General features: G+C 30.4%; 3 protein-coding genes across 3 annotated transcripts; 2 read left to right on the forward strand and 1 right to left on the reverse strand.

The window, feature by feature from the left end:
• Positions 1-3,761: 3,761 nt before the first annotated feature.
• CaMKII (Calcium/calmodulin-dependent protein kinase II) lies at positions 3,762-9,292 on the forward strand. The gene is made up of 2 exons (XM_068774113.1): positions 3,762-3,866; positions 4,835-9,292. Exon 2 carries the CDS (start codon positions 4,917-4,919, stop codon positions 6,447-6,449), a length of 1,533 nt encoding a protein of 510 aa, XP_068630214.1. The 5' UTR covers positions 3,762-3,866; positions 4,835-4,916; the 3' UTR covers positions 6,450-9,292.
• Positions 9,293-9,495: 203 nt separating this feature from the next.
• Positions 9,496-10,647, reverse strand: LOC137931249 (uncharacterized). Its single transcript, XM_068774678.1, has one exon. It carries the CDS (start codon positions 10,577-10,579, stop codon positions 9,596-9,598), a length of 984 nt encoding a protein of 327 aa, XP_068630779.1. The 5' UTR covers positions 10,580-10,647; the 3' UTR covers positions 9,496-9,595.
• A 556-nt stretch (positions 10,648-11,203) lies between these two features.
• Positions 11,204-17,377, forward strand: bora (aurora kinase A activator-like protein bora). The gene is made up of 8 exons (XM_068774380.1): positions 11,204-11,337; positions 11,756-11,920; positions 12,057-12,190; positions 12,271-12,356; positions 12,427-12,612; positions 13,097-13,336; positions 15,278-15,575; positions 16,119-17,377. Exons 1-8 carry the CDS (start codon positions 11,216-11,218, stop codon positions 16,955-16,957), a joined length of 2,070 nt encoding a protein of 689 aa, XP_068630481.1. The 5' UTR covers positions 11,204-11,215; the 3' UTR covers positions 16,958-17,377.
• The last annotated feature ends 1,344 nt before the right edge of the window (positions 17,378-18,721 follow it).

Consider the following 18,721-nt stretch of genomic DNA (forward strand, 5'->3'; position numbering starts at 1 on the left):
GCGCATGACGTTGTATCTCTTTAGTCTAGTCCCACGAGGCTTTTATCCGCTTTGAGTCTATGGCAATCTGCATATACATTATAATTGTAATATATAACATTATCTAAATCCCTTTTGGCTTTGGCATGCAGTTTTAATGTTAATATTTTCAAACGTTTTATAACGGTATACATATACATATATTTATTCATTTCGAGTCTAAAATTCTCCTAATTATAGTTTTACTTGCTAATATTTTTGTATAGTGATTCACAATGGTATAAATAGAGACGGTTTTTTATTAAATCTCTTGATTGAATAGAACTCAACACAAATATTGTTTTCTTTTGTGAATATGACTGTACATATCTCATTGGTTTTGGGTTGCGTTAGAAATATTAAAATAAAATTTTAATAACTATAAAGTTTATACTTTTGTATAAATTATAGAAAAAAAAAGTCGTTAACACATAATGTATATTAAATACTAAACAAGATTATAAAAACAATTAATTCAAAGCAAACTTACCTAGTTTTATGATAAAATAACATGGCGTCGCATCTCCCGCCAATTTGAAGCGATTCCCGAAGTCACAGAACGCATTGGAGAGAGGCCACGATCGATATAACCGCTCACTACACAGCCTTACGAACGTTGCACGCAGGACGGCGTACTTGCGACGGTTCTGCTACACATATTATTCTCATGTTATTATTTTACAAGCGAGTCCGCTCATGAGAAAAGCAACTTGAGACGACCGCAACGCTCGAAACCTTAATACTTCCCTTCGCTTCAAATATTATGTGACAGAACCGATCGAATACCTTCGCGTTATTTAGCACCGTTTCAACTGCTGTGCTCATTTTATTGCAGAGAAGTTACCAACCATCGCTTGCTTTGCTCGACGACCATGTATAAGAATCTTACTTCGCACGGAAGTTTGGGAACTAAAATAACTAACTTTGGAACGCGTCAATCCAGTACCAATATAAAAATAATGTGAACAATGTGGGGATAGAAACAGGAGTCGCGTAATAATAAGAGAACTCGCGTGGGGATGGGTACGGAGGGTGCATTGTACACCGGCGAATTTCGGAAGGGTCCCGTCCCAAAAACCCTTGTTAATTCCCCTACAGCCGTACTTGCGCAAGATGCGAACCAGTTTTGATTTCTTAAAAATACCGTTGGAACATTCACAAAAGGGGATCTCTCGACGATTAGAATATACAGTTTCTAAGTAGTGATCAAATAAATATCAGAGTGATTATAACATTTATGTACGCTAATTAATAAACTACGAATTTATTTTTGAACCATTCCTTTAACTTAATAACATAATAAATCAGACTTTAAAATAGTTTATCACATGTACAATAACTTTTTACAGACTTTGTTAGTTAAAATCTAATATAACTGTTTTCTAACTATCATGATATGAATTTGTTTGCGACACAAACAGACAAATTCTTTCCAATGTTTTTGATCAAAAGAACGAATACATTAAAAAAACGCAATGTATGTATACCTTTTGTACTACTCCCTAAAACTAAAGTCCACTGTTTATTACTACGTAACGGTGTTTAATATTTTAAGGACAATAGTTCTCCGAGTACCTTTATTGAAGACACGTAGTAAATATTTTCACCAATTTATTCGTATTACTAAACACAATTGGATCATTAATAGTAATATTTGTGTACGTCATACGAATACCTCAAGAACCCAATTCTATTGAAACTAGAATCAGATCGGGCTCTGCTATATTGGCTTCCTCCAACTTAAAGCTATGAAGATTCTAAACGCACCCTCATTTAAGAAGAGCCCACAGCGAGTTCAGACGGGTTTTTTTGTGGTCACAATTTTCTTTATACAGTATTAAAGCAATTCATTCCCAAGCTTTATTATCAATTAAACACTCATCTACACTATAGCATTTTTGCAAGTTTTTTGTTTATTAGTAAGTTTTAATTTTTCTTGTTAACAACTGATAGTTTGACTTAAATTATTACCGAAACATTCATTGACGCATTACGTTACAACTTTTATTGTGTAAGCAAAAGTATCCATAAAAACTAATATATACCAAAAACACATATTTGTGATTGTCATTGAAAGTCAAACCTCATTATTAGTATGTACTATTTTATTCGACGAACTGTTGTGCAGATGTTATTGTACGGACCTTTTCACAGTCCACCGCCATCTCTCCAAGGCCCTTCGTACCTTAAGATAAAATCTAGAATTTCCCTAAACAATCCTTAGTGGTTTTGTCGTTCTGTATTTTTTTCTTAGTCGGAGCTTTTGTCAGAATACATGTCATCATGGTGGTTGTTTGAAGGCTGTTTACACAGTCCACCGCCATCTCCCCGCGGTCCTTCGTACTTTAATGTATAATCGGAATTGCTCCTAAACAATCTCTGAGTGGTTTTGCTATTGTGTATTCTTTTTCATAGTCGAAGCTCTTGGTAGAGCAGATACCATTATGGACATTGACGTACGGCGTCTCTCTCAGAGGTACTTCATAGCGTAGGATTAAAATAGCATTGCCCCTGAATCGAGCACGCCCTTTAGATTCAGAAGCACTTTCGAGAGAGCAATTGTTCCGTCCGTCGCAAAACCGGACGACTTACTGATCTCAAGGCATTTACTCCACCCTGAATAAAAAGTGTCTCCATAGCGTCGTCCTTCTTTCGCATAAGGTAACCAAATCATTTTATAATTTGTAAGTAAATAATTTGGCAATAGTGAAGGTATTGCTTGAGCATTTAGCAGAGAGGAAATCCGTCCACACTCGACAATAACCGAACTGGCGCAGCGAATAGGCAATTTGAATTGGCACTGGGTAGGCCACTTAGCACGCAGAACATATGGCCGCTTAAGGTTCTGATGCAGACCACAGGACGGCAAACGCAGCATAGGTTGTCCGCCCACAAGTTGGACAGACAATTTTGTTAAGGTCCGATTATCTAACGGATCCCATTGGAAGTCTATGGGGAGATCTATGTCCATATATTTAGGTGTATGTATATATATATATATATATATTTATATATATATATATATATATATATATATATATATATAGTAGACATAATATGTAGTGTTCAGTTAAGTTCTACTCAATGTTTTATTTTATTTACTGTTTACTTGTTCGTTGTGTCAGCAAATCTCATTTTGTAAGCAAAGGGATTAAAATTCCATACCAGCAATTTTAAAGATCGCTAATAGCAGATATTCCGTCATAAGAAGTCAATAAACTCTAAAACAGAAGAAATAACCTCTAAATAATTACAACGTACATATCATCTATTTTTTACTGAAAATGTGCAAAAGTAATAAATTGTCAAAATCAAACTTAAATCTTTTTTGTTTTATTAATAATTTAAAATTAGTAAATAAACAATGTTTAAAAAACCTAGTGATGCTGTTTATCGCGGTTTCATAATCTTATTAATTTCGTTATACAATTTAGTACTTTGCATCTTCCGATAGATGGCTCTATGTATACTATGTTAAAACAAATTCTCTTTGGTTTGCTGCTGCGCTACTGTATCGATTTTTCGAACACACCTTAGTATTTACACTTCCAAAAATACGTTTAGAAAATAGTTCAAATAAATACTTAAATATGTATTCGTTGAAGTAATATGACGATATAAATTACGATAAAGCCCATGCACAGTTAATTAACCTTTACTTACTATAAGAAACGCCGTAGCGGCATGGAAATAGAACGTATTCATTATTGCTCAGCCCTGGCAACTCACAAATGTCTATGAGTTTGACCCCGAAGCTCGTGTCCGGAGCAGACGGAGAGTGTGGTGCAGGGCTAGGCCCTTAGCTTTTGATCTTCATCTTAGTATTGTGTAAAATGGGCACATAATTGGTAATATTTTTTTATTTCACATAAAGTGTTGTTAATTTAATGTCTGTCGTATATTTAATTTGAATGTAGTGGTTGTAAAAATTAAAAATATCACAAACAGGCCGTGCAAGTAACTTTTGCTAAGAATATCATCAAATGTCGCGCATTGATCTCCTTTAAATATATAATTAAAAACTAGTGTTATTTTTAAATTACTGTGACATTTCCCAAAGTAAAAAGGCGTTTTTGCAGACTAAATAACTGTGTATAAAAAGAGGGTTTTTAATAAAGTGAGACAATAGTGTATCGATTATTTTGCGCTAACGAAATGTCATCCCGGTGCCGTAGTGTTAATATTAGAAGTCTATGTTTGTAATCGCGATTACTATTGTCTAGGCATCTACGCGTTTTAAATTCAGCTTGCTGATATCAAATACTTTGACCGAAATAGCGTATTTTTCAATATATTATTATTTTATACGTACCCTCTTTACAACTTAATATAAAAGTTTTCTACTAAAGCTGCAACGATCTGGAGATTTTTCATTTCAAATATTTAAACATGAGTCGAGTTTTTAATTTAAAAAAAAATGCTGACAATAATATTGATAATTATGAACGTTAATTGATTTATTTGTTTCACTTTGTAAGAAAAATGTTAACGTTTTCCTCTGACTAACCTGCAATTTTTACGAAATTCAAGTTTAATTTATATTTTTACCATTCCAAAATCGTATATTGTTTCAAATTAATAAAAATAACTTTTACTTCTGTAAGTCTGTTATAATTGCTTCGCAATTTAAGTGACTTTGTTTGCTAATAATCTGACACAAAACCACAAAATTGTGAAACAGGTTATTTCGCATTTAAAGAAATTTAAACAAATATTTAACGTAGGAAAGCACCTAAAAGTTAATCATTTGCTGCACGCTCTATATTGTATTACTGTATTATATCATTAACGAAATAATGATTTTATATTGTTGCAGTTACTCTCAAAAATCTGTCGTCGAAGAGTTACGGTGTAAGTTACAATTTACAAGCAGGTAAAATAATTCATATCCTTGTATAATGGCTAACCCAAATCGTGAAAGTGTTAGCACTCGTTTCTCGGATAATTATGATCTTAAAGAAGAATTAGGTAAAGGAGCATTTTCCATAGTAAGACGCGCTGTGCAAAAATCTACTGGATATGAATTTGCAGCAAAGATAATTAATACTAAAAAACTATCGGCCCGAGATTTTCAAAAACTAGAACGCGAAGCTAGAATTTGCCGAAAATTACAACACCCTAATATAGTAAGACTTCACGATTCAATTCAAGAAGAACATTTTCACTACCTCGTTTTTGATTTAGTAACTGGTGGAGAATTGTTTGAGGATATCGTGGCCAGGGAGTTTTATTCCGAAGCCGATGCTTCACATTGCATCCAACAAATTTTGGAGTCTGTTCATCATTGCCATCACAATGGCGTTGTTCACAGGGATCTGAAACCAGAAAATTTATTACTTGCAAGCAAAGCTAAAGGAGCTGCTGTTAAACTTGCTGATTTTGGATTAGCAATTGAAGTACAAGGCGACCAGCAAGCTTGGTTTGGTTTTGCTGGAACACCGGGTTATTTGTCCCCCGAAGTACTAAAGAAAGAGCCGTATGGCAAACCCGTGGATATTTGGGCATGTGGTGTCATATTGTATATACTGCTTGTTGGGTATCCCCCCTTTTGGGATGAGGATCAACACCGATTATATGGACAGATTAAGGCAGGTGCATATGATTATCCCTCTCCTGAGTGGGATACCGTGACACCCGAGGCCAAGAGCCTTATTAATCAAATGTTGACTGTGAATCCAAGTAAGAGAATCACAGCTTCCGAGGCTCTGAAACATCCATGGATATGTCATCGCGAACGTGTCGCCTCTGTTATGCACCGACAAGAAACAGTCGATTGCTTGAAGAAATTCAACGCCCGCCGCAAACTGAAAGGAGCCATTTTGACAACCATGCTTGCTACGCGCAATTTCTCTGGCAAATCAATGGTAAATAAAAAAGGCGACGGCTCGCAAGTAAAAGAATCGACTGACAGTAGTACGACTTTGGAAGACGACGATGTGGATAAAGACAAGAAAGGCGTTGATAGAGCATGTACAGTCATTTCAAAAGAACATGAAGAAGAGGCGCTTACTAAAGCGGATTCGTTTGGTAAAGCTCGAGGCGATAGCAATGCTTCACTTCGCCGTGCCGAAGTGATAAAAGTTACCGAAGTGCTTATAGATGCTGTGAACAACGGCGATTACGATACTTATTCTAAACTTTGTGATCCTAATGTAACTGCATTTGATCCTGATGCGTTAGGCAACTTGATAGAGGGTGTAGAATTTCATAAATTCTTCATTGATAACACTCCGGCTCATGTTAAAACCAACACAACAATTCTCAACCCAAGGGTTCACTTACTGGGCGACGATGTAGCAGTTATAGCATACGTTTGCTTAACGCAAAGTGTTGATTCCGAAGGACGTCGTGAAACTCATCAATCCCAAGAAACTCGCATATGGCATAAACGTCACAACAAGTGGATAGCTGTTCATTTCCATCGCTCCTAACTGGTCCCTTCCCATGTCATGTTGCCACAGGTGAGAAGATATGCAAAACAAACGCTGTGTAATGGTGAGGCCATTCAAAATAATATTACTTTCCACGGCGTTTAATGGAGTGCATAGACAAAATTTCCTATGGCAGCAATACAAGATTATATTTAAAGTTAAATCCAATTCCGCTATTAAAATTACACGAAATCTATTAGATTTTTTTTGTAATCTCAAGAAAATAAGTTTCTAGAAAATTTTTGTCAACGTGAGCATTTCGAAAGCTATTTTTAATTCTTGTAATAGTTAAAAGTCTTAAAATAAAAGGCATGAGTAAAGTGGCTGAAATGTGATACCAATGAAATATCCAGTGCTTGATGCTAATTTTTATCTTGTAGATTGTTAAATGATTCTGATCTCTGCCACAATCGAAAATTTCCATCGAAAGTCTTTAATAATTAACAACTTATATAAATCTCCAAGGATAATCAGATCTGATATGAGTGAATCTATGTCATAAGTACCTACTTATATAAAATGCAGAAATTTTCAAGATTTAGAATTATTAGCACATTTCTAATAAGTCTCTCTACATTTTTAACTATGAATGTTTTGTCGTGCTTAAAAAATGGTGTTCTATTTATTATTGAATACCTAGTTAGTAAGACTTAAGTAATTATTATTGCAGTTATTGGCACTACACTTGCAATGCTCTGAAAACAAAATATTAGTAGTGTATTAAATAAAATTATGAAATATAATATTAGTTCTCATCAACAACTAGTATTAATTAGTGAGGATTTGTTGTAATGTTTTAAGTGAATTATATCAATTTTGTCAATTTTTAGATTTAAATATTGTTATTATCTTTTGTATTGTCAGAATTAAACACAGATCCTATTTAATATATGAATACACATAAATGTATGTATGATAGTAATAAACATTTCATATCTTCTTTTGATGTAATTTATTTTGCAATATCTTAAAATAAACCTATAACACCATTATGAGGCAATATATAAAATGTGTAAAAACTGTTGTGTATTACTTAATTGCAAGATTATCATTTTGCTTTGAAAATAATATTAGAATCCTCACAAGTGTGTCTGTATTTGTTAGAGGAGTAATTAATTAGATATAAACTATATTTATGATTTTTTACTAAATTTATGAATACCTTAGTGTAGTTAGCAAAACCTAATTTTAGTATTTTTGAAGAATGTAAGTTATACAGCAAAAGGCCAACCAGTGTTACACATAAATATTTATACTAAGATGAATATGTTCAGTACAATCCAAAGTACATAGCTGTGCCATTATCTATGAAATATAGTGCCAATAACTGTAAAAATTAAAAATGTATTCTAGTCTTTATTGTTACGCATATTTAGTATTAATCAATGTTTTTAATTATTTTATTATACATAACTTTATGTACAGAGATATATTAATTTGCACACTGCTTGGTTTGAGTGTTTAACTGTGCTTAAAAAATTGTATATTTATTTTATTAATATTATTATGTAAACAATTATCATACTTAATTTGCGTTTTTGGATCATGGTTTGTCTTAACATCAGAATATTTAGTTTTTATATCAAAGAATATTTATGCCCTTTATCAGTAATCTTAATTAAAGTTATCATGGACACAACCTCATTAGAAGATTACATAAATATAACTTCAAATATTTACCAAACAATTTTACACCATATGTATTTCATGTCTGAACTTACCATAATGCTGTATGCAGTAACTTAATTGTCAGGCTAACTAAAGGTTTCAATAAAGATAAAAGGTATTTACCATCAAAGGTTATTCTTGGTTACAGTTTTTAACATTCTAGGTTGTTAAATGACAGTTTTTTTTATTTGTTATTCAAATTTGAAGGTAGTTTTATTCAGTATGATTATTTTCGAAATTTGAATAATTGTCACTGGAAGGTTTATAAAAAAATTATGCAACATCTTAAATTCAGCTGAGTTGTATAAAACATAGTTCTTGCTGCACAAATTTATGTTTCTCTTTTAAAACATCTTGTGTTTCTCAATTATGTTTAAAAATGTAATAAATTAATTCTGTCTTCCCTTATTGGTGTTCCAGATATACAAAATAACTTACAGAATTATAAACAAATTTCACTCAAATTTCATTAATTTTAAATTTTAGAAAGCAGCTCTCCACATATATTATATATAGCACATTTTCCTGTTTGCATGCACTTACCTCGCTGGCTTATAAATTTAGGGGAGCTTTTTTAAATAACATTTAAATGTTTCTCTATTGGCTGAATTTTATGAATAAATACAATAATTGTTCCAGACTAATGTGAGTTTATTATTAAAAAAATGTACTTATTATAAATTGCTTCAATTATTCCTATCAAAGTACATTTTGCAAATATCTTAATTAAGCTGAAATCTGCAAGTATAAAGTATATCTTACGAAATGTACTTTAAATGGTGTTTCATTAAGTATAAATAGTATATGGGTGCAGTGCAATATGGTATTCAAAAATAAGGACATTTTTGGTATTAATGATTTAACTTTGTTATTCTTATATTGAACTTGTTAATTTAATTAAGATTAAACTCTTAAACATTCAGCTAGATATCTTTTACATATATAAATAGTTGTTGAAACTATATGATTATATTACATTTATGGAGTGTACTTAAACAAGTTATATAGTACTTTAAATGAAAATCCTTATATCATTTATTTACATTTTTTATACATTATTCTAGAATATCTAATACTTGACTGCACCTGGTTAATTTGTTCTTATTATGAGGATGGCCACTTGATAAAATATTTTAAAAGTTTATTATTTGTCAATATATTGGTAAATATATAATTTTTCAAATGTCTGCATTGCCGATCATGTAACATTCTCTAAAATAAAGTTCTTTTGATCTAATCATGTTTTTATTATTTTGTTAACTAGTACATCAATATTCACATCAACTAATTCTTAAGCAGCAATAGTAATACTAAACTTTTGCAAACTTTAGTATTTTTAGCATTACTTTAAACAATATGTTGAGAAGTGTTTTATATAACACATTTATCAGCCTCTTTCAATGTGTTCATAAAAAATTTTAGAGTATTTTTACACAACTTGCTTTAAAAAGATCTATAAATAGACAAAAATATGTCTATCATTGGTAGAAATTATTTTTTAAAGATTTTATTTTTGAATGTACACCTTTACATCCATCATTGGTTACATTAAAAAGATTCATTACCTTATCAATATCAACATTTTCAATTTCTCGTTGTTGCAATTCATGTATAATGCATTGCTTTAGGCTCTCTTGCATTAATGGTACATATCTTATAAAATGTTTTGAAGCTTTGACATCATTAAACATTTCTTGTAGCTCATTCACAAAATAATTATCACATGCCAAAGACCGGTTTAAAACATTATCACAATTGTAAATCAATATCAATGTAACCTTTTTTTTTAAATTTTCAGTCTTCTCAATAATATCCTTTATAGTGAGTTTTACATGTTTGTCTCCAATATTTAAATCATCTATTACAATAAATGTCTGTTCACAAAAAATCAGACCTAGGTTTAATTCTCTACTGAATTTGTCCACGAAGGATGGCATTGTGAAGTGATAAATATTTGTGTAATTTATTATTTTGTCCAGTACTAAAGACACTGATAAAGTTTTGCCTACACCAGTACCTCCATATAAAAATAAAATCTTATTACTATTAGTATTTGTTTCCAATGCTTGAATGAAGTTTTCTACAGCTTTTGGTTGGCCATAAACTTTAGAAATCAAAGAATTTCTTAATAAATCAGGGTCAAACTCTAGGTAACAATTGTAATCGATAAATTTATAACATATAATTGAAATCAAAATACCTACAAAAAAAAGTGATATAAAACACGGAGTAAATAAAGAATAACGTCCTGTTTTTGGTCGCATAATAATTTGAAACTTTTTCAATTTTTGTTTGCTTTCGTTTGTAGAAAAAGACAATCTTGTTTTACATTCTTCTATTGAAGGATTAGTTTGACCAGTGTCGTCAGGAATCATTTCATTATATGATATTTCCATGGCAGAACAAGAATTTAAACTTGAATCGATATCCATTGGTTCATATTCACATTCGCTCACTGACATATCTTCTAATATAACTTCACACTGTATACTTTAAAAAAACATTAATATTCTTATGTATCACAAAAATATTGGAGTTTGTGAGTGATGCAAAATTTTAAAATTAAAAAACAAACGGACAAGTTTTTTGACATACTATTAATGATGCCATAACTCTTAAATATTTTGCTATAACTACGTTATTCTAAATTATTTAATAGTTTTTTAATATTGTATAATGTATTTTTTTAATACGAAGTCAACAAAAAAAGTAGTGTCTGTTAAGAAGTAAATGCACCATTTTCACAACATCCAAAATACAAATTAATTTTTTAGTATTTTTTACCACAATATGGTGATTATAAATGGCATGTTGGGGGTAAATTTTACGTTAAGCTTTCATATCTTTAGGTTGATGAATTGAGGTTTATCGCACACAGTCTTTTGAATTTCTCTTTAATATTCTAAAACAAATATAGGTAAAAAGAAAAAAAATTAAACAAGATTTAATTTCGAAAATAAACAATCGGGGAAAACAAAATAGAAAATTTCGTTAATGTGGCTGTATAACTTAAATTCCTTTGCCCTGTATATTTCCACAAATCAAAAACTTATATTGTACGGTTTGATTGTAATAGTTAAGTCAACGTTATTTTCGAAATGAGTTTAAAAAATGATGCATCTAATAATGAGTGTAAATCTACGCCTCCAACTAAGAATAAAAAAGTGCGAAATCCATTTGATAAAAATTTAATTGAAATGTTGCATAAACCTATTTGTAGGTGAGTCTTTTCTCATGATTATCGAATGTAATCAGATATCATTATATCTGTCGTAAGTTCATAACTTCTGTTATATTTATTAAATTTCTATTAGTTTCCACTCACCCCACTTAACAGTAAACAAAAACCAAGTTACGAAATTTACCACATGGGCCCAGTGTACATTGGTCTATGTTATTACATCTCCTATATTTTTAGCCCTAAGGAATGCCTTCAAATTCTTCACAATTTTTCATTCTTAGGTAGCGATGATGAGGAGTGATGATTTTATTTAATTCAGTGTGCCGTCATCCAGAAATTAATAATTTTTATTCATAAATTACAGACTTTAGTTTTAAACCACCAGGATACTATTGATCAACAATTTTTTAAATTTATTTGTTATTAAAACGTTTTTGTTGCTATTACAAAATTTCAGTCCTGGTATGTGTAAAACTTACAAAAAGAAAAATAATGGGACCTTTAAATGGGATATCGACCAAGCATGCAGTTTAGTGCCTGCTGATATAGTTGCATGTAATAGTCAATTTGAACCTTCTCCTGATCCTATGCTGGAAAGGATTGCAGAGGAAGCAACTGATAGGTAATATACCTAGATTCTATTATTACCTAATACAAACACTATTTTTCAGTTACCACTATTTAATACTTTTGATTTTATGTTGTAGACATTATATTGAGAATTTTATGTATGTTTTAGTGTGTATTTATGATTTTAGATTTTTTTCCCAAAATATGGTGATCCCAAGTCCACTTGAAACATCAAAAAAAGTTAAACCACTACTTCAAGAATTACTTGACCCAACTGTGCAAGTAAATAACTTTAAAGATAAAAGTGTTATGAAAATTGATGGTGAGCATGTTTGATGTTTCACATCGACATTTCAATATTGGATCAATATTTTTACATCATCATAAGTTTACATTTTTTAGTTTCAGCACAAACTGTTCTTACTTTTCCGCCAAATTTACCAGCTGAAGTAGAGAAGATATTGCAAAAGTATTGCACATATACACAGGTGTATATTATAAAGATTATTTTGGTGTTTATTTTGACTTGATTTAAAGTCGACAATAATTATTTTTCAGGATCAAAATATATCAGGCGATTATGAAATTACTGCTAATGGTTCACTTAGAAGACAATTACTCTTCGAAGAACATAGTGATATGGAGCTTTATGATTCTGAGCAAACAGATGATGAAGTCCATCTAGAGCCCCATCCTCCATCCAGCTATGAAACTCACTCTCCAGTTGTTATCAGTCCTGACTTGGTAAAATGATTCAGTAATACTTTATATTGAGTTTAAAATACAACTTAAGATCTTCTTTCTTTTTCAAAAATTATGGCCAGATCTATGTTTTGTTTCTATAACTGTTACCAAGTGTATATTTAAATTTGGATTTTTATTATTTCACATGTTTATACAGGATTGTTATTTTTTGAATAGCTTATGAATCACATAACTCATTATTCATGTTAACCTTTTTGTTATTAAACACTAATTCTTTAATTTGTTTGTTGTTGCCAAAATGAATAAAGTTAAAACAGAAATCAGATATTTTGATGTGTATTGAATAAAACTCTTTTTGTATAAGAGATTATGGAGTCAGTGTATTTACTTGGGTCTATTTTTGGAGTATTTACATTCTATAACAAATAATTTTTTTGACCTTTGGGACCATTTATTCAGATTTAAATCTCTAGCTAAGAATATATAAAACTCACACCTAATTTTAAAAGTACATCACTTTTAGACACAAGAATCAGTAACAAAAGGCTTGAAAAGGACATTTGGAACACCACTTAATAAAGGCTGTTTAGAAACCAGTAAGGCTTGCTATCGGAACAAGGTGTTGGATGTTGTAGACTTCGGTGAGCCATGTCTCAGTCCTATAGAGTTTCGAACTCCAAAGCGTATTGACCAAGAGTCGGCAGCATCGTCATCCCTTGCTTCTGCATCTATTTCACCTGTAAATAAACCATCCAGTGAGGAGGTAAGAAATTTTTGCCCATGTTACAATAATCACTCACAGAAATTGTCCCAATGTAATGGTGCATGTCTGACTTAATTATTTTTATAAAAGGGGATCTATTAAATATATATACTAGTTTAATAGCTTAAATATAAGACTACAGATGCATACATGGCTTATGTATACGCATCATTAGTCTTAAAATATATACCTAGAAATTGATATGGGAGAGCCAGTGATATAAATAGTTTTCTACTCTTGCTGTAGTGCGACAGATCATGTACAAACCTATGGAAGGTTATTGCAAGATAAAAAAGCATTGACTGTCTTCTAGTCTAGATTTACACCAATTTTCAAAAATATTGAAACCGACATTAATAGAACTTATGGTAGGTACACTGAGATACATACATACCTAAAGACAACATAGCAAAAAAAATTATTTTGTATTACAACCATGTCAATGACATAAGATATGTATTCATAGTGAATTTTTATATGGCGAAGGTAGGCTTGAATGGTATAATAGTAAAATCTTTTATAGCCTGGTGAAAGATTTAGGTCTGTTAAAAGCGAGCATCAACTCATTTATGGAACAAACTTCCAAAGCAGTATCCTAAAATGTGGTTAGATATGGAGAGGTGGACGGTCAGTCAAGGACCACTTATGCAATCAAAAAGAGGCATACACAACTCTGAGCACCATTCTTGGCCTGTTTCCCTACAACATTAAGGATCCAATGCTTGCATGGTGAATCCATAAAATGCTAAGAAGTTATCATTTTCCAAACAGGAATTCAGTAAAAATAGAATGAAGAGCAAACAATACTTGGAAATTATATTGGTCACTTAAAGAAATCTTAAATGAAAAATTAGTCACAAATTTAAAGAAAATTGTATCTGATACCTGACTTTTTTCTTTTCTTTTGTATAACGCCTGTTATTATTATGTACATTAGCACTAAAATAAGATTGGATCAACCCCAAGAAGTATTCTTTGTGCATACTTCAGATAAGAAAAACAAAAAATAATCAGTGCAGTTATAAATACTCTAAAACTAAAGTGGCAATAGGCTATTATGAAAACAACTGGCAGACCGTGCGAGTATCATAAAGGAAAGGACCAGCAGGAGAGAGAAAACTGGGCAGTCCAAATAGACGATAGGCCATAGCTGAAATTGCAGGGAAAGAATGGCAGGCCACAGGAAACTATATTGAGACAGAAGATGGAATAGGCTTTCACCCAAAGATTATGCCGTATTCAAAATAAGCAAAGTAACCAATAGAGCATACAAAATCACAAACTTTTCAAATATAAAAATAAGATATGGAATCAGAAGTATTTTTTAATTAATTTTGCAATAATCAGTATTTCTTATACATAGCATATACAATACATAAGGAAGTGTTCTATTAGATGAAGTAAACTTGTCATAATTTTTAACAACATGTTAATGATAAATATCATTAGTACGTGCAACAAATGTTAATAATATAAATAAAAAATTGACTAAGACTGCTAATACTATGGTATTAGTTAAAAATAAATAAATAATATAAATATATATAATATAAATAATATTAATTAAAATTGCAAATTCACCTATTATGATAGGTGAATTTGCAATTTTATATTATGAATAAATTTTAATGTAAGACTTTTTACCATTTTCGTAAATTAAAATTGTATTTAAAACTCATATAATATATTTAAAAATAATATTGTACCAATTTAATTTTGAGCTATTTGTTCTATATAGCCTTAACATTTGAGTAAATTATCTTGAATGGACATGTTCAAATGAAATACACCTAAATGATTAAACAGAAGTGTTTTAAAATCTTAACATATCTTCAAATACATCCTCATAGTTGAAAGTAGCAAGGTTCTGCCATTATCAAACACCATCTAAGTTGTAATGACAATAACATTTGTTTTTCAAGTTAAATATTTTATTTGCAGAAAAATAATTTTACGTCACCAGAATCAGAAGCAATGGCGACATGCTTGGACTGCATTATTTCAGAATCGGAAAGCAAAAAGAAGGGTCCATGTTTTTGCAATATAACACCAAATAAGTTGAGTCTGAAACGAAGTGCTTCCCTCAAAGAGTCACCAACTAAACCAAGAAGATGCTCTAATTTAATTGCAGAGAAACGTAGTCTCAGTATGTCTAGTCTTAATCGTAGCCGTTCAGTGCAGAAACTTGATTTCAGTATGGATATGAGTATTGATGGATCTGTTCATAATAGTTCCCAAGGCAAGTCTTTCTTTAGTATGAACTTTATTCCTTAACATAATTTTTTTATGTAATCTAGATCAATTTCAAAAATTGTTTTACTTTGTGTTAAAACTAGGAAACGCAATTAAAGAAATCGGCTAATATATCTTACTTTCTATTATTCTTAGATCTTTTCTTTATCTTCACATTTTGATAAATCAAAGGGACAGTCTATGAACATTATATTGCGTATTAAATATATCAAATTCCTGTCTAAATTTTAGTTAAGCCTGGGCCTGTAGCTGTCTTGATTTGTGTTACATAGTTACAACACCACTATTTACCAGCAGGTCTTGCCAACCCAATGGACAGTTCGCTTTGACAAACACAGACCACAACGGACGATGTGCTTATCTTTCACACCCGCGCGACTCGGTTGGGCATTTTATTTGAGACATGTTAATTTAAACATTTAGTTATGGTATCAAATAGTTAAAAGGTTTTAAAAAGTTGTACTAACTGGGAATCTTATACAACAACTGGTCTTGAAATCTGAATAAAAAGTATTTTCTCTATTTTCAGATGACACTGAGATTAGTATTTCCCAAGGCGCTCAACCAGCATGGTCTTTGGTAGAAGAATCGGGTATTCAGCACCTAGTTAAATTAGAAACATACCAAAAGACTTGCAGTGAAGAAGTACCTTCTGTAATAGATAATACTAATTTAAACAATATCTTAGATAATACTCCAACAAAAGGAAAATGTAAACAAGGTGTTCTTTCACATGAAATTAGTAAAATTCGCTCCTTTGTGGCAATTAGTCCTGCTAATATGTCATTAGATAGTAGCTTAGATAGTACAGAAAATCCTCTAAGCCTAGAAGATAAGAAAATGGACTTTAACAATGTTGATCTCAAATATTTAAGTAAAAATCTATCACAATTTACTCATACTCAAAACCCTAAAGTGATTGGGGACAGTTCTTGTAGTTTCAAGAGATTTGACAGTGGGTTTAACGAGAATACATTTTACGTGAACGCCTCTAGTTATTACGAAAGTGCCATAAAACCTTCAGAGTTAACCGTCACTAATATTTCTAAGAACAACAGTAATCATTCAGCTTTGAAAGAAATATCGAACGTTCATTGGATGAGAGTAGACAGTGGTTTCAAAGATGAAACCTCTGCAGACAACACACAATTTTATCAATCTGATGAACTTTCTGTTGCCAAATTTTCTGGATTTCGTTTTTCTGAAGCTAAATTAAATGATAAAGAAAACGTCGTTGATGATTTTATGCAGATTTCGAATAAAAAGGAAGCGTTGTCTATGTCCGACATATTTACAGAGGAAATGAAATTTAATTGCAACTTTTCCTCCACTCCATCCAAGAATAAATCACGAAAACTTAACTCTTAGATAATTTGATAGTTGCATATTTGTTATTTTAGGAATCAATTTAGGTTAAATCTATGAATTTTGTAGTTTTTTTTTTGTTTTATTATTTGGATGTCTAATTATAAATTCATGGCTAACATATCTATATTTTATTGCTATATACAAATATTTTTTGACTTGTTCACTTTTGTGAATTATTTTATGAATATCAGAAAGTAAAAAAAAAGTATGGGTAGTAAATTTATATGATTTACATTTGCATACCCAACATATCTTCATTGAAGTATATATTAAGACTGAAATTACTCAAACGATTTACTAATTTTAATTGTATAAAATATGTTTACCATACAAAAAAGGACAAACAGATATTGTGCATTTTAATAACTATAAAGTTTTTTACATACCTATTGAGTTGTTATTATAGTTTGTAAAGCTTTCGTTTATAAAAAAGGTGATTTATTTGTGTTTTGAAATGATGATTTATGCTTCGAAGTAAATATTTTCAAAATTATTTTATTGAAAATATTTTAATTATGATTGTCAGTCTGAAAATACACCTAAGTTTTGAGGTAAACGTGAATTTTTATTTTACCAGTCTAAATATTTTTTTTAACATCACGTTTGAATTTAATTTAATATTCTTTATTGTACATGTTATAAAATATGTACATAATTGCAAAATAGTAAAGAAAAAGTACAAAAGGCTGTTAAACCAAAGTTTTATCTGGTACATTAAAAGTAATTTTTTGCAATTTCGTTTATTAATCTGCAGATATTAAATATATTATAATCAGTTTTAGATATATAATAAATGATTTGACAATTACTTAATTATAATAAACAATTGAGCGCTAAAATTTTGCAGGAGAAATCCAATTGCTGTGTTCATGGAAATATAAAACGAATAAGAATTACGAAAAAAGATTAAATACTTGATTTGACACTGGCTATTAAATCGTTAATATTCGTTTTTCTTCATAATTTCACATTTATTTATAGGAAAAGATTTATGACTGCGGTGGTTTAAAGTAATTTTATTATAATGTAAGGTTTTACGAATAAATACTTAGATATTAGTAATATTCTATTTCACTTTATTATTAAGCTCGTAAGATGCCATTATAAATTCTGAGCTCAATTTATTGTGTACCTCTGACAATAAAAAATTAATATTAATTAATTTTGTAATTTTTATATTATTAACTTTCATTTAATAACTATTGATATTTTACAACGATATACTTTTATTTTGGTCGATTTAATTTTTGTTTTTTAAATGTCAAACCTATTCCATACGCCACTAATTTGGTGACCAACGATTCTTTTTTAATATTATAGGTCTTGTGTAATCATGTTATGCTATTTCCTTTGCGTTAGATACCATTGATGATATAAAATTATTAGTTATATATAGTCTAAATTTCATAAATTATTTCATTACATATAATTTTACCCCATGTATTTTATTATTTCTTTTATATTGGCATAGTATACTTTTTGCTTATTTTAATAAATTAATGGTTCCTTAGATAAAATTGCTTAACAACAGGCCTGACGCTTCACTTTACTCGTAGGACATATTAGGTTTTAGGTTTCGCACGCTGCTATGTTCATAAGGGTTCTGTGGTCAAATACGTGCTACTTTATGGGTTTCATAAATTTTAGAAATGTCGAATATTTTTAATTTGATCTTAAAATAGAGCTTGATATTTCTTTAGATAAAAAAGTCTGGCGTGCTCTTTTTTATTTATGTTTACCGTGTACATATATAATAATTGGTTT

This window comes from Battus philenor, unplaced genomic scaffold (genome assembly GCF_028537555.1).
Source record: "Battus philenor isolate CCGP_79_NKW_IND1 unplaced genomic scaffold, ilBatPhil1.0.hap1 SCAF_7, whole genome shotgun sequence".
Taxonomy (NCBI): Eukaryota; Metazoa; Arthropoda; class Insecta; order Lepidoptera; family Papilionidae; genus Battus; species Battus philenor.